Source organism: Vitis vinifera, chromosome 19 (assembly GCF_030704535.1).
Source record: "Vitis vinifera cultivar Pinot Noir 40024 chromosome 19, ASM3070453v1".
Lineage (NCBI taxonomy): Eukaryota > Viridiplantae > Streptophyta > Magnoliopsida > Vitales > Vitaceae > Vitis > Vitis vinifera.
Genome location: NC_081823.1, coordinates 8,929,995 through 8,956,040, shown reverse-complemented (window position 1 = coordinate 8,956,040; position 26,046 = coordinate 8,929,995). Strand labels below are relative to the sequence as shown.

Genomic DNA, 26,046 nt, shown 5'->3' with positions numbered 1-26,046 from the left:
ATTTTTTACTTTATTACCCTTTGACTCTCTATTTTCACTTATTTTATTTGAATGCATAAATATATACAATCCCTAAAACCAGAAGTTATGAGATAAATTATAAATTATGGGGTAAATTCATAACTGGAAGTTATAAAAAATAAGTGCAATATCTATAACCAGAAGTTATGAGGGAAATTACAAAATTACAAATACATGACCAAAAGTTATGTATATGATACATAATTATTTATTTTAATTATATGATATAACTGGAAGTTATACCAAACAATATTATATAGCCTAAAATTATGTACAAATCTACATAATGAAAATTCATAGTCTAAAGCAATGCACAAATTTACATAAAATAATTCATAACCTGAAGTTATGTATTAATTTGCACATTTTTGTTATGATATAATAATCATAGCCCGAATATATATATATATATATATATATATATATATATATAGGATTTTTAATTCTTATTTCATATTTATACATTTTTACCATATTTATAATTGATAAATTTTAGGTTATTATATTTTTAGATGTTATTTACTTGAAATATTGTTAAAGCATTTTATTAAAAGTTTATTATAATAATTAAAATATTTTTTTATTAATATTATTCTATATATATAGTTTTCAAATAATGTCAAACCTTGCCAAACTTGAATTTGTTACTCTCATTGCTTTTAGACAACCTATTAAATTAAGCCATCATTGATGAGTAATATTTTTCCATTGATTTTAATTCTTTCTCTATGATAATATTTCTTCAACTCTATAAAGACAAAGTCTTAATGATAATGTTTTATGACTTGTTATTTTGATGAAACTTTTGTCTCATTAATTGCACAACATTGATGACAGACAATATTAATACCATATCAGGTGATAGAAATCTGATTAAAGGCTCTAGAAGAGCTTATACTATGTCACTAGTAGTATTTAATTTCATGTGAATGACACTTTATACGATGTTAGATCCAAAAGAATCTTGTAATACCAACTTGGTACCTCAAGGTAAAAGGTTGTATGCATGTACATTATAAAACCATAAGTTTTTATTTAGTGACTAGTGTACCTATACACTTAAAAGGTAGAATGACATGTTGTACATATTATCATTTTAATGAGACAATTTTCTCACCGTTAGGGGAAGAAGAGCCAGTTCTAAAAGAATGATGTGAAATTATTTGGAATGCATTGACTTTGACTTATCTTGATCCTTATACTAATCAATGTGAACTAGAAGTTTAAAAGATTATTTATTTGTAAGAACTTACAAATCAACTACCAAATGCTTTCATTGATGCAAAAAAGTGACAAAATCATTTTCACTGACCTAGAATATTCCAGTACGAATTGATGTCCTTGAAGAACAATTAAATAATAAGTTGATGTCCCTGAAGGACGATTAAATAATGAGTTGATGTCTTTGAAGGACAATTAAATAATGAGTCTAAGACATGCTTGAAGCGTGGTAGACCCTAAAAAGGCAAACACATTTCCTACAAGAGGAAAACATAAGGAAATATATATGAAATGTGGCACCCTTGAAGAAGTTGCATATAAAGTGAATTATTAAAATGACTAATCAGTCTCAAGCAGCCCCTAAAGAGGCATAATTTAAATAAGTAGCCTTATGAGAGGCATATGTTTTACAATTAGCTCCTAAAAAGGTACAAATACCTAATATTGAGGAGATCCCAATTATTTACTTATATATAGAGAAAAATAGGATTGAAATACTCTTGTCATTGACAATATATTTACTTTTCAAATAGCTATTGACATTATAAGAAATGATGAGGATCCCAAAGTAGAAACTATGAATGAATGTCAACATAGAAAAGATTGACCAAAATGGAAAGAATACATCCCGAAAAATTTAGAGACTATTAGAAAAATGAGAAGTATTTGGACCTATAGTCTAGACGCTAAAGTTGTCAAACTTGTTGGATATAAATAAGTATTTATAAGAAAATGTAATGAGAAAAATGAAATTATGAGATATAAAACATGACTCATAGCTCAAGGTTTCTTGCAGAAACCTAGGATTGACTACGAGGAAACATATTCTCTCATGATGAACGCAACCATATTTAGATATCTAATTTGTTTAATAGTCTTAGAAGGACTGAATTTGCGTCTCATGGATGTCGTTATTGTATATTTACATAGATATTTAGATAATAACATATGTATATATGAAAATCTCTAAAGGATTTCAAATGCCTGAAGTAACTAATTCAAAACATTGTAGTATGTACTCAATTAAGCTACAAAAATCCTTGTATCGATTAAGTAATCCAAATACATGTAGTACGATTACTTCAATGAATATTTGAAGTGAGAAGTATGTATGTATTACCTTATTTGTCTATGCATATACATTATGTATCGATTAAAGAATGATACATTAAGGGTGATAGAATTAAGTATATATTGCCCAAGTCTTTTACTTTCATTAACTTTAGAAGAGTGATAAAATTGTTATTCAACGAATAAGATCAAGTGAAAATTTAGTAGATCCATTCACAAAAACATTGTCAATTGCAATACTCAAGAAGCTCATTGGAATACATTGACTCAAAGATTTCCATGTTGTGCTAATAGAAAAAATATAATCATGTCAGCATAAGGGGGAACTAATTGATAAGAATATCACTACATTGCACTTTTTTTTTTTTTCCTTCGTTTAGGTTTTGTTCCATTGGGTTTTATAGGCAAGGCTTCTAATAAAGCAATTGTTGTTATCCAAAATAATATTGTACTCTTTTTCTTTCACTAGAGTTTTTCTTACAGGGTTTTTCCTAGTAAAGTTTTAATAAGATATATTCATATGATCATCTAAGGGGGAGTGTTATAAAATATTAGAATTTATCGGATTATGGGAACTTGTGGATGATTATTCATATTAATGTATATCTCTTTGTAACTCCTTATAAAAAAGGAGATACCTGTAATGAAAATTAATCTCATTCTCTTCCTACATTCTATTAGGCTTTTCTTTGAATATCTTTGTTTATTCTTTCGTTTTTTTTCTACTTATTCTTTTATTTTACAACACATTTAAATTATTTTTCAGTTATTTTAAAAAATAAATATATAAATATTTGGAATGATTCAAAATAAATCACTAAAAATAAAAATTAATTTTAAAATATAGAAAATATTTTCAATTTTCAAACAAAATTTTGTTCTATAAAATATTAAGAGAACAATTTTCAAAAACTATTTTTTAAACGTGTTTTTAAAACAGTTATCAAACAAACCCTTGAGTTTCAATGAAAAACACAAACTTGTTTTTTTTTTTTTTTAATATAGATAAATCAAACTAAATAATACAAGACTTGTGTTAAAGTGTTCTACCCAATTTAAATTGTATTTCATCTTTAAATATTATTTTTAGTATTTAATAAATAGAATATATATATTAAAAATATGGTGGGCTTGAATGGGCTCAACTTGGATAAGGAAGAAGAACATGGATGGGTGTGAATTTTTAAGATAAAAGAAAAATTGTGTTTTGGTGTTTACATTTTACTACATATAAAAAAACAATGGGTTATGACCAAAACACATGGGTTGCCCTTTTGACCCACATCCCCACATCATTTTGTGGACCCATTCTCCTCCCCTACCCTCATCCCCACCAAACTTTCCACCATCAAAGTTTGAGTCTCACTCACTCTTGGTTTCAATTTTTTTTTTTTTTAATCTATACATATACATATACATTTATAGATTGCCAAGAAAATTTAGAAGGGCAATCCATATGTATATTTACCTAAATTGGAGCCCTAAGCCAATTTTTTATTTTTTAAATTTAGGTAAGAACTTCTATACATACTTTATGTAATTTTATAAAATAAACCCAAAGAGCACCATAATTGAATATTGAAAAATAGGACATGAGGCATGTGGGACCTTTAGCTCTACTCTTTTGTTTGTAGTTAGGGCTCATGTCATCCAAATTTATGGCAGTATATGGAGCTCTTCTCTTTATAGTTTTTTATTTTATTTTATTTTTAGCTTTATATGATTATCAAATTGTTCAAATAATTTAATGGATGATAAAAAATCATGTGGGCTTGTATTTATTTTTACCTTTTTCATTAATTTTTTAGGAAAAATAAATAAAATTTTGCCTTAAAATGCAACATTAATGATATTATTTTTGTTAACAAATATTCTAATAAATATATTTAATTTACTTGTTTGACATCATTAATTAATCTTAACAAATTTCTTCCCTAATAATGGAGGGTTGACACGACCTTTTTATCTAAAAAAATGGTAATTTCTCTTAAATTTAAAAAAGGGTTGAAGTAATAAAAGAGACGTAAACCTGATGATAGTTGCTGTGAGAGTGTGCACCCTCTGGAGAGTCCTTAAGTTAAAAATAAATAAATAAATAAACATGGATCTTGGTGATAAATAAATTTTTGATTTTTAATTATTAAAAAAAAAAGAAAAATTATAATTTTAAAAATGGTCACCATTCATAAACGGAGGGAGATATGGGAGAGAGAGAGGGAGCTCTCACCTCTTTTCCAGAGGAGGTGCAAAAAACCCACATCTCTCTCTCTCTCTAGCTTTTTCTCATTACTAAATTCTCCCATTTCAAGCACAGGTTCACAAACTCAAATCCCCTCCCCCCTCACACCACCAAAAAAAAAAAAGAAAAAAAAAAAAAGAGAAAATTTTTGTTTTTGTTTTGTTTTTTTTTTTTTTTTTAATTTTCTCATAATTTTTGTAGTGTTTTTGTTGTTATTGTTATAAGAAACACGATTTCAAAATGGGAATCGTGAATCAAGAAGCAGTGAAGCAATTGCAGCTGTTGTTGGATGAAGGTCGGTTCCTGTGATCCTTGCTTCTCGGTCCTTGGATCTTCGTTGATCTGCAATTCATTGCATTTTCCTGTTTTGATTTATTTATTTACTTGCTTATTTTCTTTATCTTGTTTTTTATTCTTTATTTGTTTATTTTTGCAGTTGAGGAGACGCTGAAGAACTCATTTGAGGTTAGCTTCTGGGTTCTGTTTTAATTTTATTTTTGTGTTTGAGTTTGAGTTTGCGGGAGAGATCTATTATTTGTTTGGATGCTGAGAAAAAGTGGGAGAAAGGGAAGAAAAGGGAACTTTGGGTTCTCAATTTACCACTTAGCAGTGCCTAATTCAACTATTTGGCTTTAGATGAGTTTTTTAAGCTCTTTTTGGCAAACTCAGAACATGGGATTCAAAACTTTAATTTGGGTTTTTTTTATTTCCTCCAATTTTCTCAGCAGCCAAACGGAAGCTTATGTTTGTCCGATGTGAATATTCTTATTATTTGAGGATTGATCTGGGTCTCTCATGTGATGCAGCCTTAGATTTTAGTTCTTGGGTCTGATCTATTTGGTTTAATTTAATCCTTTTTGTGTGGATATTTCTTCAGACCTGATTGATGAGTGAACTGCAACTATATTTTTCGGTGATAAATCAGTATTCTTTAAGATATATTTGCTGTGGTGTAGGTTTATTGGGATGTGATTATCATTAAGTGAAGTCCATTTGCTTCTGTAATCCATATCATTGGTTGCAAAAAGCATGATGCTGATTCTTTCATGATCACTAAGCTAAAATGTTTTCCCTTGGTTGTTATGTATTGGGTTCATGAATTCTGTGGTTGTAATTTTTTTCTTTGTTAAATTTTGATTTTCTTTTTGGGCTGAGAAAAAGTTGACAACTTTGATGTCACCCTCAAGTTGGGTTTCAGTTGGGATGTCATAGCAATAAATATATTTATATGGAGGGTTTTTGGTATGAATTGACTGAGCCCACATTGCTATTTTTATTTTCTCCAATGTATTGGGCTTCATTTGAAGAAAGAAAACGTCTTTCACACCAAACGAGACTTCATTTTGGGTCCTTGCCGGTAGAGTTCAGCTAGACAAGTAGATTATGGACTAATCTGAACATGTGACAATAATTTTGCAGTTCTTCCTTTTTGTTATTAGAGAATAACTCAAAAAGCTTTGAAAGGACAGTTGGAGTTTTTCTTTTTTTTTTTTCTTTTCTAAAAAAGCTTGATTTTGAGGTTGGGCATCAGGTGATGCATAGCATCTAGGGCTGTGAATATACAGAATAGATGTGTACAGCCATATTCGATAATCAGCTCAATGACTCGTATGATTTGTGCTTTGTTCAATAATTTTTGTAGTTTTTTAGTTTCATCTGGTCATTGACATTTTAGGTGCACTCAAGGAAGCAACAGAGACTATCTTCCCTCATGCCTTTTATTTCCCTCAGCATAGGCTTGGATTACATCTGAGTGGAGATTTGAGAAATGAACTTGAATATTGTTGCTTTATGACATGTTCTTGAATGATGATGTTTATTTAATTAATTGGAAAGTTATTTTCATTATATGATTAACATAACTCAAAGTCTGCATCTTGATCTCCAGAATGTGCATCAAGGGTATGTACGGGAAACTTTGGCAAGGTTTCTGAAAGCAAGGGATGGGAATGTCCCAAAAGCTCATAAAATGGTAGATTCATTTATTTTTTTCTTAAAAAAAAAAAAAAAAAATTCTCACTGTGTCATTCATCTAAAGTTTTGTAATCCTTAAAAAATGTCATTTCCATTCATCTCTTTATGTTCTACTGATGACACACTCAACTTCATCAGTTGGTAGACTGCTTAAATTGGAGGATTCAGAATGAAATCGACAATATATTGACGGTGAGTTTTATAATTAAGTAAAAATTGATTGAATAGTTCTTTCTAGCTAATTATACCTGGAAATTCGCAAACCCCATCCACCACACACACTATAATTACTTAAATGTCAATTGAATGGTTCCTTGTAGCTAATTATACCTGGAAATTCGCATGTGGACACTAACAGAGACATGCATACAACCACACCTGCACACATGCACACAAGTGCTGTTGCACGTATACACACAGTGGGAGGGGCTTTCACTTTCATTTTAATTCCTCTCCTTCCTAATGGGGTTGCAAATCACTCCTAGATTAATCACTCAGTCACTCTGGACTGGAACAACACAAAAACGAGAGCTTATTAAGTTGTTATATGTGAAATCTCTGGTGCCTTCAACTGTGGTGAATTGGCATATATCTCATGCTTGATCATGAATCATAATAAGGGCAATGATTAAGTGGAATTATTATAATCTTCATGTGCACTGTTAGTAGACATGTGCTCTTATTAGCAAATTTTCAAAAAGGGGAAAAAATGCAGTGAGTTGGCATAATTTTGTAAATCTGAGATATGTATTGCCCATTTTAGCTGCAAATTCTTGCAAGCAAATCTGATGTTACAAAAATGGAATAAGTGCTATAACCATAGGGAAAGCAATTTGTCATATGCTTGGAATTCGTGCACATCCTTTTTCTCCTAGATATAAATGCAAGGATTTATTCTAGTTGCAAATCCTTGCTAGCTTAACAATGTATTGGTCTTCCATTGTGGGTTGTGTTTTACCATGAAGAGTTTATGTACTCTGGTTCATTGGTAAAAAAAGTTTTGAAACTTGCTTTTTGATTCAACTTTGTTTACTCTAGGATTTGATTAATTTCTGAAAACTTATTGATGCTCATGGAAGTTAGGAACTGTCTATTTATTTAACTCACATGAGATTTAGACATAAAATGGGTTTTTTCTAGAACCTCACCATATTTTGTAACCATGTCAAGTGATTTGTTTTATTACTAATCTTGTTTTTGTTTTTGTATCCAGAAACCAATCCTCCCTCCTAATTTATACAGAGCAGTGCGAGACTCACAGCTGACAGGTCTATCCGGCTATACAAAAGAGGTATACAATGAACATTTATCTTGGCCTTCAATCTTTCCAATTTTCCCTGCCTTAGCCATCTTTCCCAATAAGGAGCCAGTTGGCAACTCAAATTTCCACCATAAGTGTCTATTAAACTCTTGCTCCCCATGGCTTTATATTTTTTTAAGGAAAATAATTTTTATTTTCATAGGAGGTGTTTCAGATATTGATTATTACTAACTCAAAGTAACTTATCATTTCCTGGTTTGCTTTTATTCTTGGCTAGGGTCTTCCTGTCATTGCTGTTGGTGTTGGGCAGAGCACATTTGACAAGGCATCTGTGAGGACACTTTCCTTAACCTCCTTAATTTGGTGGTTACAAATTTACAGTTAAGAGTAGTAGGCTTGGTTTTAAAATATTACCATGGAAACGTTACTTTAAAATCATCTCAGATATGATAATGGGATTTTAGCTTTTACCTTCAAGAGTGTATTGCATGCAGAGTTGCAAAAACAAATAACCACTCCAAAGAAAAAAAAAAAAAAAAAAGGTGAGCAAGAAGCTAAAATTTCCGAAATTTTTAGGCTATAAGATTTTTATTTTTGTTTGGTAAAGAACCTTTGCATTAAGGGGCTATAACATTTCTTTGGAAGAGGGTGTTTTAGTCATGAAAACATTGCAAGCTCGAAGATTGTGAATGGAAATACAGTATCATTCTCTTATTTTAATGAACTTTACTTTTGCCCCTGAAAATGGACGGCATTTCGAATAGGTTTTTTTCAAAAATGTTGGTTCTTAATTCTAGAGCAAGAAAAACATTCATTACTTGATGCTTTTTGATGGAATAGTAGGTCCTTACTTGATGCTTCCTTTTTCTCCTAACTCTGGATTTCTTAGTTTGTTTTACATTTCTTGTGGACAAAGAGATAACAATGGCATTCTTATTTAGTTGGTACTTCATTTATGTATCTTCATATATACAAATATGCACTACTGATATCTTCTTAAGCAAAAGACATGCATTCCATGCTGCTTATATTTGTTACCTACTACTTCATGTAATATTTGCAATTTTCCATTGTTCGATATTTACTGGTATTATTCTTGTTTTTCTTTCAGGTTCACTATTATGTGCAGTCACACATCCAAATGAATGAGTATAGAGATCGTGTTGTATTGGTGAGTTTTGGTCTCTACAAACTAGAGATTCTTTGGTGTAACTTATGGCTTTCCCAGTAGCCTGACTACTTGCTTTTGTTTTAGCCTGCTGCAACAAAGAAGCATGGGCGATACATTGGCACCTGTGTGAAGGTTTTGGACATGACTGGTTTAAAGCTTTCAGCGCTGAATCAAATAAAGGTATCTCTTTTTTAACTCTTGCAACAGCTATCATTATCATATTTTATTTAGAAAATAACAGTCAATTTCATGCAGTAATTATTCTTCAGCTTTGCAAAGTTTATTGGGACATCCAACACCATAGCTTTGAAATTAATTTTTCAACTGAGATTCAATCATCTTTATAATGGTTTATTTATGAGTTCTTATGACTTTTTGGGCGTCAGGGGAGCTATTTTAACTAATTCAAGTCTTTATTTTTTAATGTTCTCTTGGCATATAAGAAATGTGAGAAGTCATTTTCCCTTTTTGGCTTCAAGCACCATCTCTTTTACCAGCATCAGAAACCATAAGGTGGTTACCTTATACTTCATACTCGATATAGTCTGGACATCCAGAAGGTCTGAATAAAACTGCACCTATCTTTGTATAGGTGCAGTTTGGTGATTCTGGGATATAATTTGGGATAGGCTTCTTTTTATGCATGCATTTGGTGATTATGCATTACCTCATTCTCCAGTCCCCATTACCATTACAACTTTCCTTCTTCTGCTCTCTTTAGAAGATGAGGATGTTTGGACTCCAGCTAGCTCCTTCCACTCCTAATCCTCCTTCTATAAACTGTTAAACACATATCATTCACACATTCTGTTCAATCTGCCAATGCAGCTGTTGACTGTGATATCGACAATCGATGATCTGAATTATCCCGAGAAGACAGATACATACTACATTGTTAATGTCCCTTACATATTTTCAGCATGTTGGAAGGTTTGTCTCCATTTTCATGAAGGAGATTTGAGTGTAAATTTCTATTACCAGCCCAAAATAGTTTACCCCAAAAGGAAAAGGCCTAAAACTTCAACCATCTGCAGGTTGTAAAGCCTCTTTTGCAAGAAAGGACAAGGAGGAAAGTTCAAGTGTTACAAGGATGTGGGAGAGATGAGTTGCTGAAGGTAAGGTGACCTACCCCTTATGGTATATTTGAACCTTCCTCTCTTATATGCATGTTTTCTTTTTGGAAATATCAGATTTTAGCTCCTTTTACCCTGTTAGATACATCTTTCGCATGTGTATGTTGAAAGTTTCACCTTTGCTGATATATTGCAAATACATGTCTATATGGCTTCCATGCTTATGAAACCCAAACCCCTGTGAAAAAAAGGAACGTCACTGTCTGAAATGACATTCTCATATTTCTGAAAATGTAGTTTCTTTCTCTCTGTTTTTTTTTTCTTCTTTTTCAAGTTGTTGCTGACCATAACCACATTTTAGTGATGGCGGTTTTTGTGTACTATGACAAGTTATAGTGCAGTCAAAGAAAGGCTAGGAATTGATGCTTATTGTTGACATGAAAATTTCATGCAGATAATGGATTATGCATCCCTCCCACATTTTTGTAGAAGAGAAGGGTCAGGATCATCCCATCATTCCGAAAATGGAACAACCGATAATTGTTTCTGCTTGGATCATGTGTTCCATCAACACGTTTACAATTACGTAAACCAGCAGGCAGCCCTTGTGGAGTCAGTAGGGCCATGGAAACAAGGGTCATTCCATGTGGCCTTCCCTGAGCCAGACCCAGAAGGTAAAAAGATTGCCAAGACCATAGAATCAGAGTTCCACAAGATTGGAGATCATAAGAACGGCCTTTCCAACTCTATGTCTAACCTTAAAGTCAATGACGATTGAAACTTTGAATCTGCGGGAAAAATAGATATGTATACGAGAGTGAGAGATCCCAGTGGTGATGAGAATCACTTTGATGACTAGTATGAGATGAAGGGAGAGTGGGGTTGTAGTTTGTTTGCTTGCTTGCATCTTCTCAATGCAGCAGTGTTGGTAGGACGAAAGGTAATTTGATGTAACTTCTTAATCTCAATGTTACCACCAATGAGTGGATACTTGTATCATTCTTCTTCCATCATCTACCAACCATCAAAGCAAGTGTGTTACGCCCTGCTTGGTAGTTGTTTTTGAAAGCAGTTTTTTGTTCTCCAAAATAAAAAAAGAAAAAAGGAAAATATGTTTGACAATTGAAAAATATAGCATAAAGTTTTTGGTTGTTTTCACTTGGTGTTTTTGTTCTAAAAAAAGTAATAATAAAATATGAAACATAATTAAAAATACGACACTACAGGTAAGTTTTTATTAAAATATATTTAAAAACATAAAAAATAAATTAAAAATATTTCAGATTCTCAAATGGACTTCTTATTTCATAAAGTATCATAGAACAATTTAAAAAAACTATTCTTAATTTAAAAAAAATAAATTATTTTTTGAAAATAATTAACTAAAGCTGAAAATTCCATAATTCAAAATATTTCAATTTTTTTTTCAATTATTTGGTTATCTTTTGATGGATAATCTAGCACGTAGTAGAAAAAATAAAATAAAAAACGAGATAAAAAAATAAAAATTTATAAATGAAAACAAATCCACCATTCTTAAATTATTAGTTTTAATTTTTATTTTTTTTTAGTTTAAATTGCATTTCTAATTAATTTTTCTTTTAGAACATCAAATGGAAGCCTACCTTACCCTATACTGTGAAGAGGTTCAATTCAAAACTTTGATCCAACGAAAAGTCCAAGACTCAAGAACAACAGATAAACCCATTAGAGCTCATTCAATATTAAGATTTATATCTCCTGTAAAATATATTTTAGAATTAAATTAGGCCCATTAAATATTTGACTTTAAGCCTTGCAAGGGATTAATAAATTGGGGTAAAGTTTGGAATAAAATGACCTCATATTCCTAAAAGATTAGACTATTAGAATTGCAACCCACCATGTATATTATATCTTTCAACAATCATAGAAGTCTAGGTACAACTGAAACAACCCTTGGATGGGTTTGACTTTTGAGTAAAGTTGTTGCAACCAAAGCCTAACCTAAATCTACATAAATATTTTTATAATATTTATAATTTATATTATCTTATAAAATAATATTTATTCTTTCAATTTTTAAGAAAAAAAAAAAGTCAAGTTGTGGACATGTGAAGAAGTTTTAACAAACATTATGGACATGTTCAACCCAACCCAATTTGATCCGCACAGTCTGATTAATCCGAGCTCAACCTGTATTTGAAAGAGGGTATCCCAGATTAGAAATCAAATTGGGTTAGACTTGAGTTGTATGTTTCTTAATTTGGATTATGTTAGGTTTGGCTATGAATCCAACCCAATCCCACCTGAGTTAGAGTCCTAATGACAAGGCTACATGCCTCAACAGATTGGGGCATAAGCCTCAATTACATTATTCTAAGCCCAAGACTAATTCACAGGTTTTACATCAGATGATATTCATTCAGGAGAGAAGAATGCTGCATGGGTGAAGCTACGATTATCAAATGAGGATTGAGACAAAGCACCCTCTCACCTTTCAAACAGCCAAAACTTCTGTGCCCACATGTATAAATCAACTAAAAGAAGTATTGTCCAACCAAAATATATCATTGAAGAAAAGGGCATTTGGCCTCAAAATGGGTCCTTTCTCCTACATCTACCAACACCCTCTCCTTCCCCTAGAATATTTAACTGCAAAGGGAATGGGAGAAATGGAACAGAGGGTTGGCCCAGAATTGGCACTTGATGTCTTATGTAATTTTGCCTTGTCATGCTGCTCTTTAAAATCTCTTCACAACAAAAGATAATCATAGGCAGCCCAATTTGCACATCAGTGTGTTGGAAGGGCGTAAGTGAATATGTAATGGAGCTGCCATGGCTAGGCCAAAGGCTTTGTTGAGTTGAGAAGCAGGTAATCTTCCATGCATTGATTCAAAAGTGGGAATATTACAAATGCGAATCTCCTACAACAAAATGAAGATGCTGTCCACATTAGGTTTGAATTCAGGACAAATATATTCACATAAATTTGAGTAAAAAATCCATTGTTTAGACACCAAGCACACATGAGAAAAAGAATCATTCAGCGACCCTAAGGTTAATTACCTTCCCCACTTAGAATCCATCTACCCTCTTTCCAAAGATGCATTATGGCATGCAGTGACGAGGATAACCAATACACAGCGGCGACAGAATGGGGAAGGATTCAAAGACTTTAGAACAACATGCAGTTCACAACTGGAAGTTTTTACGTCAACTGTTTGTAGCAGTGACAGGCGATGGCAACTGAGACTGCAGCACAAACAACAGCAAGAGCAGCATATGTATCTTCACGCTCCCAGCTCTCAAACCATGTAGGCATTGCACATACTTTTCGTGTGCAAGCACTTTTGTTACTACTACTCCTGGAAATAGTCATTTTGCTACTTTTCTTCTTTTCAGGTGTAACTTTTGCCTCCCTCTCAAATAGTTTTTCCATCTTTCCTGACAACACAGGGTTCTGGCAACAGGAAGAGTTTCCGTTTTCTTGGCAGCAGGCCATAACCTCGATTTGAGATCCACATGCAGCAGTATCCATTTCATTTGTTTGTGTTTGCAGAGTCTCCTTTGTGGGCTTTCCATCACCTGTCCCACCATTTAATTGGACCCTTAGCTCTTGGGATTTCGTCTGTTCTTCTTCGGATAAACCCATCTGACCCCTGCATTTGAGTTCAAATGTTCTATCAAAACCTAGTAATGGATTTTTACTCAAATACACACATGAACACAGAGGAAACAGGGTTAACAAGTGTATAGAACAAATTAATTTCCCAAGGGGCAGAATGGACCAAATCCAATATTCTCAGCTGTCAAATACTATTTCCCTTAGGCCATATAACCAAGGGGCCTACTATTCTACTCGACAACAACCCCATTTCAGAATTTTTTATGAAAGCCTAGTCTGTAGTCCTTGAACTTCAGAAATTTTCAATATATTTCTCAAACTTCTTGTTATTAATCATTATTATTATTCAGAACCGGGCAACACAATTTTCCTAATGTCATGATAACATGAAGAATTCTTCATCAGTGATATTGATTACTGGCAGGCAAGTCATCTTGGAGGACTCAAAGGCAGTCACTAGCACATATATCTCAGAGTTATGTGCTCAAGCAGATACAAAAATAATCAAGTACATGATAGACAGAAGAATAAATAGTCTCCTTCATCCTATCAATTGTGTCTGACCATCCTATAATTCTTTGAACTTTTGAAATGGGGATTTCCATATAAAAGATGAAACAGTTCATCACACTAGGAAATCTTAATGGTGGTTACCTCTCCAATTCTGTCAACACAACTGACACAAACAGGGATGCATAGCCAGTAATGAGCCCTTGTCAACACTAGTAATAGCTTTTTGGAGTAAAGATTATACAGATTGCGAGGCAGGATATCAGAAATTCCCTTACCATAATCACCTAAACATATGCTAGTCTATTGTTCAAGTTCTCTCTCAACACTTACAGTTTGTTGGGAAAATAGAATGTGAGGTCACATGGGATAATCTAGTGACATGTCAATGGTTGTGAAGGTGATATAATGGTGAGAGGGTTTATCATGTATGCACATAACAAACAAAATGACATAAAGAAATGAAAAACTACCTCCACAGTCCATAGACAATTTCTCCCTTCTCAATATGCTGCTCAAGCAAAATAGGTACATCATCTGGAGTAACATACCCATACCTATGGAAAAGAAATAGACCCATTATCAATCAATTAAATGATATATTTTGGCCAGGAAGAAAAAGCAAAGCTACTAAATGTACAATTCAAGTAAAAGAGGAAAGCATTGGTTTGGTAAGAAACATCAATTAGCAGGAAGTCTCCCCCTTACCAGTGCCCACTGACTTTTCCATCAATATTTGATCCAAATATGATCACATTTCCTGCATATTTATGGCCTCCAATGTGTGAGCATGGGCTCACAGACACTTTACCTTGAAGGCCATGCGATTCTATCTCTTCTTTGAACCTAGCAACAACAGCGGGTCCACATACACCACAACGGCGATCCCGTGACCCATGAGAACAAACAAAAATGCATGACCCAATTAGTTTTTCAGGAGTTACAGGCTGCCACTCACCATCCTTCACGAGCACTTCTTCAACAAATGTGTCAACATCAAAATGCGTCAATCTCCTGCATTTCTTTACTAAAACCATAATTAGTGTTAAGCAGGGGAAAAAGTATTCTACAAGAGCATCCATAACAAATTCAAACAGAATTGTAATTTGACCTGTATCTGATCATGTCTGGAAATATTAATACATCTCCATTTGATGTCTCAGTTCCATCATGTCCTTCACATATTGTTAAGCGGGTCTTGAGAAGAAAAATAGAAAACGGCAAAATCATACCATTAACCCTCAGTCACTACAACAGGAAGGAAAAATAAACTGCAGATCTGGCAATATTCATGAATGCTTTTTTAAACACAAAAATGAAGAACTGATAATCCAGCAAATATAGATGGTAAATAAAAGGCTTCATCGACCAACTAAACCATTTTCATATCATTCATTGCTAAAATAACTCATTTGCTGGTGGAAACTTCATTTATGTACAGATGTGAAACCACAAACTAGTTTGTCAAATACGGATAAACAAAAAGTCCTTCTATGAAATGCAAAGACATCCTCTGTTTATTTGCTTAGTAATTACTAGTAGCTTTTGCACATCATTTTTCCAATTCAGCTAAAACTGCATATAATTTGGTGATACATTAAAAACATATATCATTATCTATAGACTCAATGAAAGTTCAATTTTTATTTTTTATTTTATTTTCCACGAATCATGGCCATCATAAATAGAGAACTCGCATAGAAGATAATATGCCTTTCTGCACAAATGCATGTGGGCATGGACATACAGTATCCTAATTTATTCTATTTTCTTCCTTAAAGAAATACCAGGATGAATTATTAATATTTAATGAGTTAAAGGGCACCAAATATAATAATTGATTAAGAAAATCAATTCATGAAATAAGTCAAATGGGTTCAAGACTTGTAAAATGGGGCAAATAAAATGAACCAATGCTGAAGAACATAAAGAGTTCTAGGTCAAATTGCCCTAACCAAAAAAAATTGTTCAAACTAGGACAATAATGGCTTAGCTTTCTGAACGAACAGAAACTACAAAATCTTTGGACTTCCTTGATATAAGTCATGATTTCATATTGATGGTAGACAACATAAGAAACATTTTGCCAACCATTATTGCCAAAACATTCCTCATCTCCACAATTACTTGATAAATATGTACACCAAATTGATGACATGAATATGCTGACATAAACCCAAATACTGCTCTACCATACTCACTAAACAAACCCTTCCTTCATGGGGTATTAGGAAATATATGCAGCATATGAATGCTATGCAAGTTTGACTAAGATAGCCACAGCTAAGTTCTCTAATCTGACTGGAGTCAACAGAAATAAAAGTTGGCAAAATTTCCCCAAGATCTGGACTCCACAAACTCATGCTGGTGTCAACTAGACGACAACGGCTACTAACAATAGCAGAAGAATATCTTCATCACCCAAACACCTTTCTCAAAAATGAGATACCAAATTGATTGTATAGACATCCGAGAAAACCCTAGACATGATTCCTTAAATTGCTTAACTTGCATGAATCGGATAGATAGAAATCAATACTACATGGAGGTGAGGAACAAAATGAAGGAGAAATTAGTCAGAAACTAAAAGCCAGATCAGATGCAATCAGCCATCGATCATAATAACTATTCACGGTCGCCAATTTATTCACTTCAATTGCCAGTCCTCCTCCAACTAAGCCCTAAAATTTACAAAACTAAAAATCCTAAAAAGGAATATTAGAAAAGAAAAGAAAATATCCATAAAAAGCTACTCTATGATCATCCAAATTCAAAACACAATCTTCTAAAAATGGAAAATGGGAATCGATCGTCTGTAATTATCTTCTAAAGCCATCAAAACCCACTAATTAATCTCCAGAGATCTCCTTCACCCATACCTCTGAAACCACTCCAAAAAGCATGCAATCCACCGAAACACCGTAAACCCAGTTCAGATCATCAAAAACTAACAACCCAAAAAACCACATCAAAATCTTCAGCAACGAAGAAACATCAATCATCTTCAAAACCTTAGCTTTACCACAAAACCCACTGAGCAATCTTCAAACATCTCCACGACTCCACCTCCCAAATAACCTCAAAACCACAAACTACCACAAACCCACTTTAAACCACCAAAAATCAAGCCGACCCACTGGAAAATCTCAAAACAGAGAACACCGATTCACAAACCTGTTTCTTCATCTCACTCTTCCTGGCCATGAGAGCAGCGGAGAGAAGTCTCGGAAGGCGATCGAACTCTGCAGCCTCAATCCTGGGAGGCCAGACCTGAGGGTGCTTGTAGCAGAGGAACACATGGCGGTCGTACAACTGGACGGTGCCGGCGAGTGGACTCTGGCGGAAATCGGGGCGGGAGAAACCGAACTCAGCGTCGCTGGTGCCGTCGCCGCCGGAGAGCAAACCCTCGTTCTGAAAGCTTCCAGAAGCGCTCCCGATTTGGGAAGCGGGTTCTAAGAGAAAGCTATCTCCCTCTGCTGAAGAGACTGTGATTGGAGAGGACGATGGGTTTATAAATGTGAGAGGATCGTCTCTGTTACTTGCCATTCAAACAGGAATTAGTAGAGAGGGACAAAAAGGGTGTGTTTTGGTGGGTGGGGGGTGGGAGGAGGAAGGAGGGGAGGGAGAGGCCCAGAGGGAGGCTTCTTTCTTGTTACTTCCACTCATACTGGAACTGAGATGCTAGCGCTACCATGCTTTGGACAGTGAAAATTTTGGCCACGTGACATGCAGTCGGACTTATTTTGGATTTTGGTGCTATTTATTTTTAATTTGGTTAAAATTGATGTAAAGATATTTTGTCGAATTCAAATATTTCCTTTCCTTAATAATTGATGCGTGTTAAGCAAGTAGCCCTATTACAGGGATAGGGTACAACCCAAATGATGTGTGGCGTGTAGAGGTAGGCCCTTCAATTAGCCTCCTCACATTCAATGATATACAAGGAAATAAATAGATAAATAACCAAAGGGTTACTCAAGTTCCAATTACATACCATCATTTATTTACTAACTGGCGGGTGGGGGAGGGTAGAAATCAGAATACACCATGAAATATGAGATCATCAAAAATGCTGCGGGTGGGGGGTGGGGGGTTTGAATTTGATATGATTACAAAGAAATTCCAATGGACTTGGGCCCACCATAAAAATTCACTTCTACGCCAATCTTCAATCACTAATCACTCACCAAGAAGAAACTTGCACCCTAGGCTATATACAAACACTCTTTTCTCTCTGAAAGCTGCTTTCAAACTCATTTTTTGGTTCTCACTCAACAGATGGAGGAAATAATAGAAACTTGGATTCCACTGGTCTCAAAATGTACACACAACCACCACCAAAGGCATAAACATGTTTCTCTCTCTCTCTCTCTCTCTCTCTCTCTCAACCATATATTCATACTTGCACCAAAGGTCTGGTCTGGTAAACACAAATGAATCAAATAGGCTTCTCCCCTGGAAGATAGGAAGGGGACCCGCCCTCGATCTGGTTCTTCTTTCTGTGGAAGATACCGCTGAGATTGGGCAGAAGTGCTTTTTTCGACACTGAACTTTTCTCCTTCTCCATCTTCCGACCCCCCTCATTGATTTTCTGAGGTGGGTTCTGCTTTTGAATCCTATATTGGCGCGGGGATGATTCTGATGACATCTCCGATTCTGCCAGAATCCGAGATGCAGCTTCAGCTGCCTTCTTTTGATCTCGTTCCCGCCATTTTCGGAGCTCTCCCTCCACTGCTCTCTTGGCTGCCTCAGCAGTCTCTGCCCTCTTCAGAGCAGCCTCTGTTGCAGCCTTCATTTCCTCGATCTCCTTCTGAGTTGCCTCCAATCTTTTGATGGCCTCTTGCTCACTAGCCTTCACAGCTTCCACCTGAGCCATTGCAGCAGCCACTTTCATTTCGGCTAATGTGTCGGATTCCTCAACCTTTCGGCTCAAAGCCTTGAACTCTTCTGTAGAGATTGTGATATTGGCGCCAGACTCGGATGTTGAGGCACGTGCAGCATTAGTTCTCTCAGCCAAGATCTTGATCTGGTCAAGGGCCTTTGTCTCTGCCACTTTCGCTTCTTCAGCTTCTTCAAGTGCAACCCTCAGCTTCTTCTCTGCTTCTTCCAGTGCACTTTTGGTCGCTTGAGCTTCCTTCTTTAGCTCTTCAGCCTTTTTCATCATCTCTTCTGCTTCTTGTCTAGCAGTTTCAGTTTCCAGGGATAGCTGGTGGAGTGTTGAAATCATTTCATCAGAAGCACCTCTAGCTTTGGATTCTTCTGCAAGGCATGCTTCAAGCTCAGATTTGCTTTTCCGGAGCTTCACATGCAGATTCCCAGCAATGGATTCTGTTTCTGCTTCCTTCTCCTTCATTTCAGAATGCTCTTTCTTCACGTTCTCAAGCTCCCTCTTAAGGGATTCAACCAAGTTTCGGAGAGAGCTTTCCTCATCAGCTACTTTATGCAATGACTCTTTAGCATCATCCAGCTCTAAAGTTACTGTTTTCACAGAATCAAGATCTGAAGCCCTGGCATTTTCCATCTCCTTTTTCACAGCCCCAATCTCACTCACTGTTTCAGCTAGTTGTGCCTCAAGATTTCTGGTGAGTTCAGGATCAAAGGCTTCCTTCAAAGCAAACAATTTCTTTGCTGACTCTTCCAAGGTAGCTCTATATGACTGCCTTTGAACATCCTTCTCAGCATATAACTTTGCTTGCTCTTGCTGGGCTTGCTCAGATGCAAGCTTCACTTGTCCAATTGATTCCTGTACAGCTGAGATTTCCTTAGAAAGCTCACTAGCTCTCTCCATGTTTGCTTTGGCTACCTGCTCAGCTTCGTCTGCTTGTTTAAAGGCAGCAGCTTTTCCTTCCAAGGATGCATCACAATCCTGACGGGTTTTAATTACTTCTTGTTTTACAGCATCAAGTTCAACAATTATGGTTGTGTACTGCTGTTTGCCAGTTTCCATGTCCTGTTTCCATGCACCATCAGTTTCTGCAGGGTTGCCTGTGTTTGCTTCTACAAGTTGCTTTGCTTGATTCTTTGCAGCTTCTGTTGCCTTAACTGCAGATTCCTTTGATTCACTGACAGTAGTGAGCTTCTGATTTAGATCCTCAACTGTTCTCTTAGCCTTGTCAAGCTCTACAAGTGCCTGGGCTTTAGTAGTTTCCGCATTCTTTAATTGTTCTTTTAACTTGTTTAGCTCTTTCTGTGCCAGGTGGAGCTGTGTCTCCTTGGCCAATACTCTCTAACATAATATAACGAAAAAATTGTCATGAAACTGAATACAAGCACAAAATTAAATAATTATTCCATTGATCCCTTGTTTCCAAAAAAGAATAACCTAAATTGCATTCAATGGAATTGGACTTCTCTGGGGCTTCATTAATTAGTAGGAAAGCAGTGACTGTCACCAAAAATGGTTCATCTACAACTGCAGAAATATGTTCCCAGAAAATTTTCCAGATATATGGAAGCCTCTTAATTCCACAGAAACTATAATATAACTCATCCAATTAAAGGAAAACCTATACTATAACTCATGTTAGAGAAAATAGCATCTGCAGATCATAATTTGCGATGTTCACTTGAATATTGCCTATCCCCCCCACCCAAAAAAAAAAAAAAAAACCCTTGAATCTTGATAATAAAAAAGCAATTGAAAATAAATATACCAGAAAAGCAGAATATGTAAACATATCAAACAATTTTCAGGTAACACTATCATTCTATTCTCAATTTCGTTTATTACACAACTTCTAATTGATATATATATATTGATAGGCAAAAGAGAACATTTACAGTATACACAAGTATACAAAAAAAGCCCAATATACACTAGAAGGTTAAGAAACAAAAAACCGTTCTCCTTACTTTAAGCTCAACCATTCTATAAAATCTAACATAGACGTTGTTGTCTAGTCCTCTATATACCATAGCCCAATTTGCAAAAGTATACATAAAATTGGATTTGATTGCTTGGATGGACTGCTCAACATCATTAAAAGCCCTTGGTTGGACTTCTAATTAATATTGATTTTTATCTTCAAAATTTACCTTCATTGGAAGATGACTGTGCAGCGAGAAAAATTTTCAGAACATTTTTTTAATCAGAAACAAACATGGCCATTAATATGGATTTAAAAGTACAAGTGAAGGATGAGGAATCCTTCCCAAATTTACAAAATCTGATCAAAAGAAGAGGGGAAAAAATTTTCAGAACATGCCTTAACGATAACAATTAACATCCCCTGAAAATTGAAAAAAACATGACAACAAATACAGCTTTTTAGAAGAGAACTACCATAGACCACTGTACAGTCAGTACTTTTAGTTTAGGAAATTTGGACAGGTCAGACATCTGATATGGATTCAACAAGATATATTATCTGAGCATCTAAAAAATTATAGGAAAAAAAATTACTTCAATAAAAAACACATTCTATTATTCGTGACCATCAAAGTTATCAGGAACTATGGACAGGGTTTTAATGGTTTGCCTGCTTAATGAGATTACAACTTCTAAAACAAGTATCAAAAATACCTCTGCAGAATGAGGCTTTGCCTTCCTAATGGAAGGCTTTTCTCCAGAAAATTCACCAAATAAGCTGACAGCATCTTTAACAGATTGAAATGGTGCACTTGTGTCTATCTCTCCAACCTCCACTTTAGAATTGTCAGTAGCATTTTGACGGTCTTTCGTGCCCATATTGCTTATTTATCTGTTCTCTCTCTGATAACAATGAAAGATAGAAGAGCCCTCAAGTGGATTAGAAGTGGAAGACAAAAGAAAGGATGCCCCAGAAGATAGAAGATAACTCAGTGAAAATGCATCATAGTGGTGGATTTTAAGTTTTATATTTCATTTATTTCAAGTATCTAAGTTAACATATCAGTAGAAATTGAATTCAATAAGTTTTCAAATGAACAACAAAATATAGGTAATTGTAATACTAATGACAATTAATAGATGCAGGCAAAGATGCGAAACCGAGCATCAAGTTTGGGTGCATACACTCCAAAAGGTGTTAACAACAAACATTTTACAGTTTAAAATTCCCACTAAACACTCCAATCATCCAGGGTTACTAAAAAATAATGCAAAATTATAGTTAAACAAAAGGGAAGAAATGTGAGGTCCAAGGACTTTCCCAAACTGAAAAATCATTGTGCAGTAGATGATTAAAAGATAAAACTACAACTATTGAGAACCAAGTTATAGAAACAAGACAATCAACCCTATCCACCTCGTCTTCTCTTCCCATTTAGTCCCATAAATCACAGAACAGCTTTCCATAAATTCCCTGCTTCTATCAAGCCTTCTCTGAGCAATTAAGATCAAGAACACCAACTCCAGAATGATACACTGCAATACTGGGGATCATGTGAGCTATAAAGATTTAATTTTGGTGTAGTGGAAACTCAAAAAAACACAATAGGAATATTTTAGCTGCCCAATTTTCTACTAAAAACTACCATTTTAAAGATTTTTGGTGAATGCAATCCATCACTTTTTTCTCCATTTATAATGTTTATGGTCTTTTATATCATCAGAAAATAAATTTAAGAAGGTTCTTTCTTCTTCTTTTTCTCCTTTTCTTCTTCTTCTTCAGATGCTATAGAGACTATTAAAGAAGAATGAGCACAATGAGTGGCATACCTTCATTACTAGCTATGAACAGGTCACTATCCACATAATAACCCAAAACTATGAAGATTATTAAGAGTTCAATTACCAGGCTCTGTGAAAATTTTGCAACTGAAACCCTCTAAAAAGATATGTACAGTAAAACCAAACAGTTACGAAAATGAAACTATCAACTCCTTGTCCAGCGACCTAATTACCTAAAACCGTCCTCTTATTCTTCCATTTCCAGATAATCAAGCATGGAAAAGTGAAAATTTCCACATTAGCTGGCATTCTGCAGTCAAAACCTTTTACCTTGAGGTAGACAGTTCACACGAGAAGAAGAATCTTGGTGATTTGCCTTGCCCTTGTCTAGTCTAGAGACCAATACAAACCTGCTAAAATTTCTCAGACATAATCAACCCTAGAATATGAATTGATCAACAAAATGGCTAGGGTTATATAAAATATATTTTGAGGACATCCACCGCAATCCATAGTTCATCTTTATATATTTCCTTCGTGACCTTGCAACACTAACTTTTCTTCAGTACTATATCTTGATCTACACCTCAATGCTCTTTTTCCTCCAACTACTTATAAAACTCTCTTATAGCATACTGATTTAGTAATCAACATAACTTCAACCCCACATCACACGTTCTAAAGTGGACCTGTTCCGGTGCCATTATGCAGCACCCACCCTCAAAACTTTCATCCACCAAAACAAGAAAGTGAAAATGCTCTCGTGCAATCAACTTCTGTTCATCTTACACTCATCCTACAACTTGAAATCATAATTCTTACAACGAATTCCTAGATAACTACCATTCATGAGGAGTCAAAATTAAATTTCCAACAGGTCACAATTAAGCAAAACACCATACAACTGCCTAATCACCAGTACCAAGCCAGTGAAGCAGTTATTTAAGAAAAGAAAGAAAGAAAAAGACCCTGTACCTAATTAATCCTTGCCCTACTAATACAAAACCGACTCAGTTATATCCAGTAATATCATTCTCAACCAATCATGCATATGAATTTCAAGATCATAAGATCACCAAGAAACCCTGAACCCTAGTATGTCATCCTACAAAATCAGATTATTAGAAAATTTAAACAACTATATAAATTTCCATTTTTTAAGACTACATGTTCCATTTGGTTCCCGAGAAAACGAAGGAAATTGAAAGAAACTAAAATCCTAAACTTACATTTTTCTCTATATTTGGAACCCAAGAAAACAAAACTTCCACCCTCAGCCAGGCCTAAAACAGTTATTTCACTTGGCTTACGCAACTTACTTTTCCTTCCTTTTCCAAAATTTTCTTAGCAGCCAAACAGATTCAAAAGCAAAAACATGATTCAAAAAAACAAAAAAGAAAATAAAAAAGAACACGAAAAAGTAGAAAAGAAACAAAGGACAAACCTTATGATAGCACACTTCAAAACCCTAATCAAAGCCCATAAAACCTAGAAACCATCAAAGGTCAACATCAAAGAACCGCATACAAACACTTTTTGAAATTTCCACGAAGTCTCACCACCAGCAACAACCCGCGATCAACATCTCCGATCTTCATACTCATCAAAATCCAAAACTCAAAAAACCAGTCGGACCAAACCAAAAACCCCACCAAGAAAAAAGCCCCAGATGGCGACGGAATCTCCAAGAAAATTTGACCACAACTTTCTCGAGAAAACAACTTTCCCACCCGAGAAAATGAATTTTTAGAAGGAGAAAATCTTTAGGTTTGAATCGAAGAGGGCAACAGAATCGAAAAAAGGGTACAACGATTGCAGAGATAAAGAGAAATAGGGGTTTGAAAGTTCGAAAGCGGAGACAAATTTTATATCACCGTGTGACTGTAGAGAGAGAAACAAAACAGCTAGAGAGAGAGAAAGGAAGAGAGAGAAAGGAAGAGAGAGAAAGTTTTAGAAAGAGACCCCCTTGTAGAAAGAGAAAATTTTAGGCTGAGTGGGAAAGTTGGAAGTTGTAGAGGAGAAAATTTTGGATTGAATGGAATGATTTTTTTCTTTTTCCCCCCTTTTTCCTACAAAAATGCTTGGAAAATTATTAATCCGGACAGAAAAAAAAAAACCCAAAATAACACCAATTTCTTTTAAACAGGAGTTTGTTACATTTTGACCAATCACAATCGTCGAAATCTCCTTGAACTTAACCCTAAAATTCTTGAGAGGAAAAATAGGGTTGAAAGGTTGAAGAAAGCAAGGAGAGTCTTCACAAAATGGGAATTAAAAACTATCCTTCTAAATAATTTTTCAAGACATATAATATTTACTTTTATAGAAATGAAATCAATAGAATTTTGGTAATTTGTTTTCGAAAACAGTTTTTTAAATTTTTTTATAAAATAAAAATCAATATAAAAACCTAAAATATTTTATAAAAATTTTATAGACTTGGGAAAAATAAAACAAAGGGGGACTAGTGTAAATTGATAAGGATATGACATATTTCCTATTTGATGACATTCTTTTGTTTTTTTGTGTAGGAAAGTTGTGGGGAGAGAAGGGTGTTTGGAGAGAGAGAAAGTGACAGACGAGGAAATAGAGGCACCGGCCAAGGGGGATGGTGTGAGTGATGACAAGTCCCAAGGAAAAAGTAAAATAGGGCTTGGGTGGAATTGAGCCTTTTGCTGTTCCCACACCCCCACTCACATGTGCATCCTGTCACTCTCCCAAGCCCCCTTTGCCTATAAATCAAATTTCAAAACCTCTTATCCTTTTTTAAAATAGCATCCTCTTCACTTGTGGGGCCCACCTCTTTTGTTTTTATTTTATTTTATTAGGTGGACTTTATTTGTACATATCCCTTTTTGATCTTCAATTATTCAAATTCTTTATTATGTTCTTATTTATTTATCTTTTTTCCAATTATGTCATTGTGACAATAATGGTACATTCACTTATTTCACTTATTTTTCCCTTTTGATGAATTAATTTGAAATATTCTTTTGAAACTTGTTTGCTTCTAAGGAAAAGTATAAAAAAAAAAGAGAAAATATAGAAATTCAATGTTTATTTAATTCAAGAAAAGTATTTTAGAAACAACAAAAATTGTTAATGTTTTGTTTGATTATCCAAAAATTTGAGGGAAAATATAAAGGAATAGAAATAGAAAAGAAAAGTAAAAAGAAATAAAAAGTGAAGGAAAATGGAAAATAGATTTAAATTTAATAAATTATTTTTATATCTTATGTAAAACTTATTTAATTTATTTTAACTCTTCAATAAAAAAAATTATATAATTTGAAAATCATTTTGGTTAA

General features: G+C 34.3%; 3 protein-coding genes across 5 annotated transcripts; 1 reads left to right on the top strand and 2 right to left on the bottom strand.

The window, feature by feature from the left end:
• Nucleotides 1–4,492: 4,492 nt before the first annotated feature.
• On the top strand, nucleotides 4,493–11,030 carry LOC100253176 (SEC14 cytosolic factor). Its single transcript, XM_002270161.5, has 11 exons — nucleotides 4,493–4,847; nucleotides 4,989–5,017; nucleotides 6,441–6,524; nucleotides 6,665–6,718; nucleotides 7,740–7,817; nucleotides 8,065–8,118; nucleotides 8,899–8,958; nucleotides 9,043–9,138; nucleotides 9,787–9,888; nucleotides 9,993–10,073; nucleotides 10,486–11,030. Exons 1-11 carry the CDS (start codon nucleotides 4,793–4,795, stop codon nucleotides 10,807–10,809), a joined length of 1,017 nt encoding a protein of 338 aa, XP_002270197.1. The 5' UTR covers nucleotides 4,493–4,792; the 3' UTR covers nucleotides 10,810–11,030.
• Nucleotides 11,031–12,508: 1,478 nt separating this feature from the next.
• Nucleotides 12,509–17,694, bottom strand: LOC100258311 (uncharacterized). 2 transcript variants are annotated; one of them, XR_784655.3, is made up of 6 exons: nucleotides 17,323–17,694; nucleotides 15,260–15,345; nucleotides 14,857–15,162; nucleotides 14,622–14,705; nucleotides 13,080–13,672; nucleotides 12,509–12,937 (listed from the first exon to the last, which is right to left on the bottom strand). XR_784655.3 is itself a non-coding variant. In XM_002270027.4 (5 exons), the coding sequence occupies exons 1-5, from the start codon at nucleotides 17,692–17,694 to the stop codon at nucleotides 13,222–13,224; spliced, it is 1,299 nt and encodes a 432-aa protein (XP_002270063.1). In that variant the 3' UTR covers nucleotides 12,966–13,221. The 2 variants fall into 2 exon arrangements, 1 of the variants encoding a protein (XP_002270063.1); XM_002270027.4 differs by lacking the exon at nucleotides 12,509–12,937 and having other exon boundaries at nucleotides 12,966–13,672.
• Nucleotides 17,695–18,427: 733 nt separating this feature from the next.
• LOC100263439 (WEB family protein At5g55860) lies at nucleotides 18,428–25,376 on the bottom strand. Of its 2 annotated transcripts, none has more exons than XM_002266624.5 (3): nucleotides 24,183–25,376; nucleotides 21,671–21,859; nucleotides 18,428–20,374 (listed from the first exon to the last, which is right to left on the bottom strand). In XM_002266624.5, the coding sequence occupies exons 2-3, from the start codon at nucleotides 21,833–21,835 to the stop codon at nucleotides 18,587–18,589; spliced, it is 1,953 nt and encodes a 650-aa protein (XP_002266660.1). In that variant the 5' UTR covers nucleotides 21,836–21,859; nucleotides 24,183–25,376; the 3' UTR covers nucleotides 18,428–18,586. The 2 variants fall into 2 exon arrangements, with proteins under 2 accessions (XP_002266660.1, XP_019072691.1); XM_019217146.2 differs by having other exon boundaries at nucleotides 23,968–24,190.
• Between the last annotated feature and the right edge of the window lie 670 nt (nucleotides 25,377–26,046).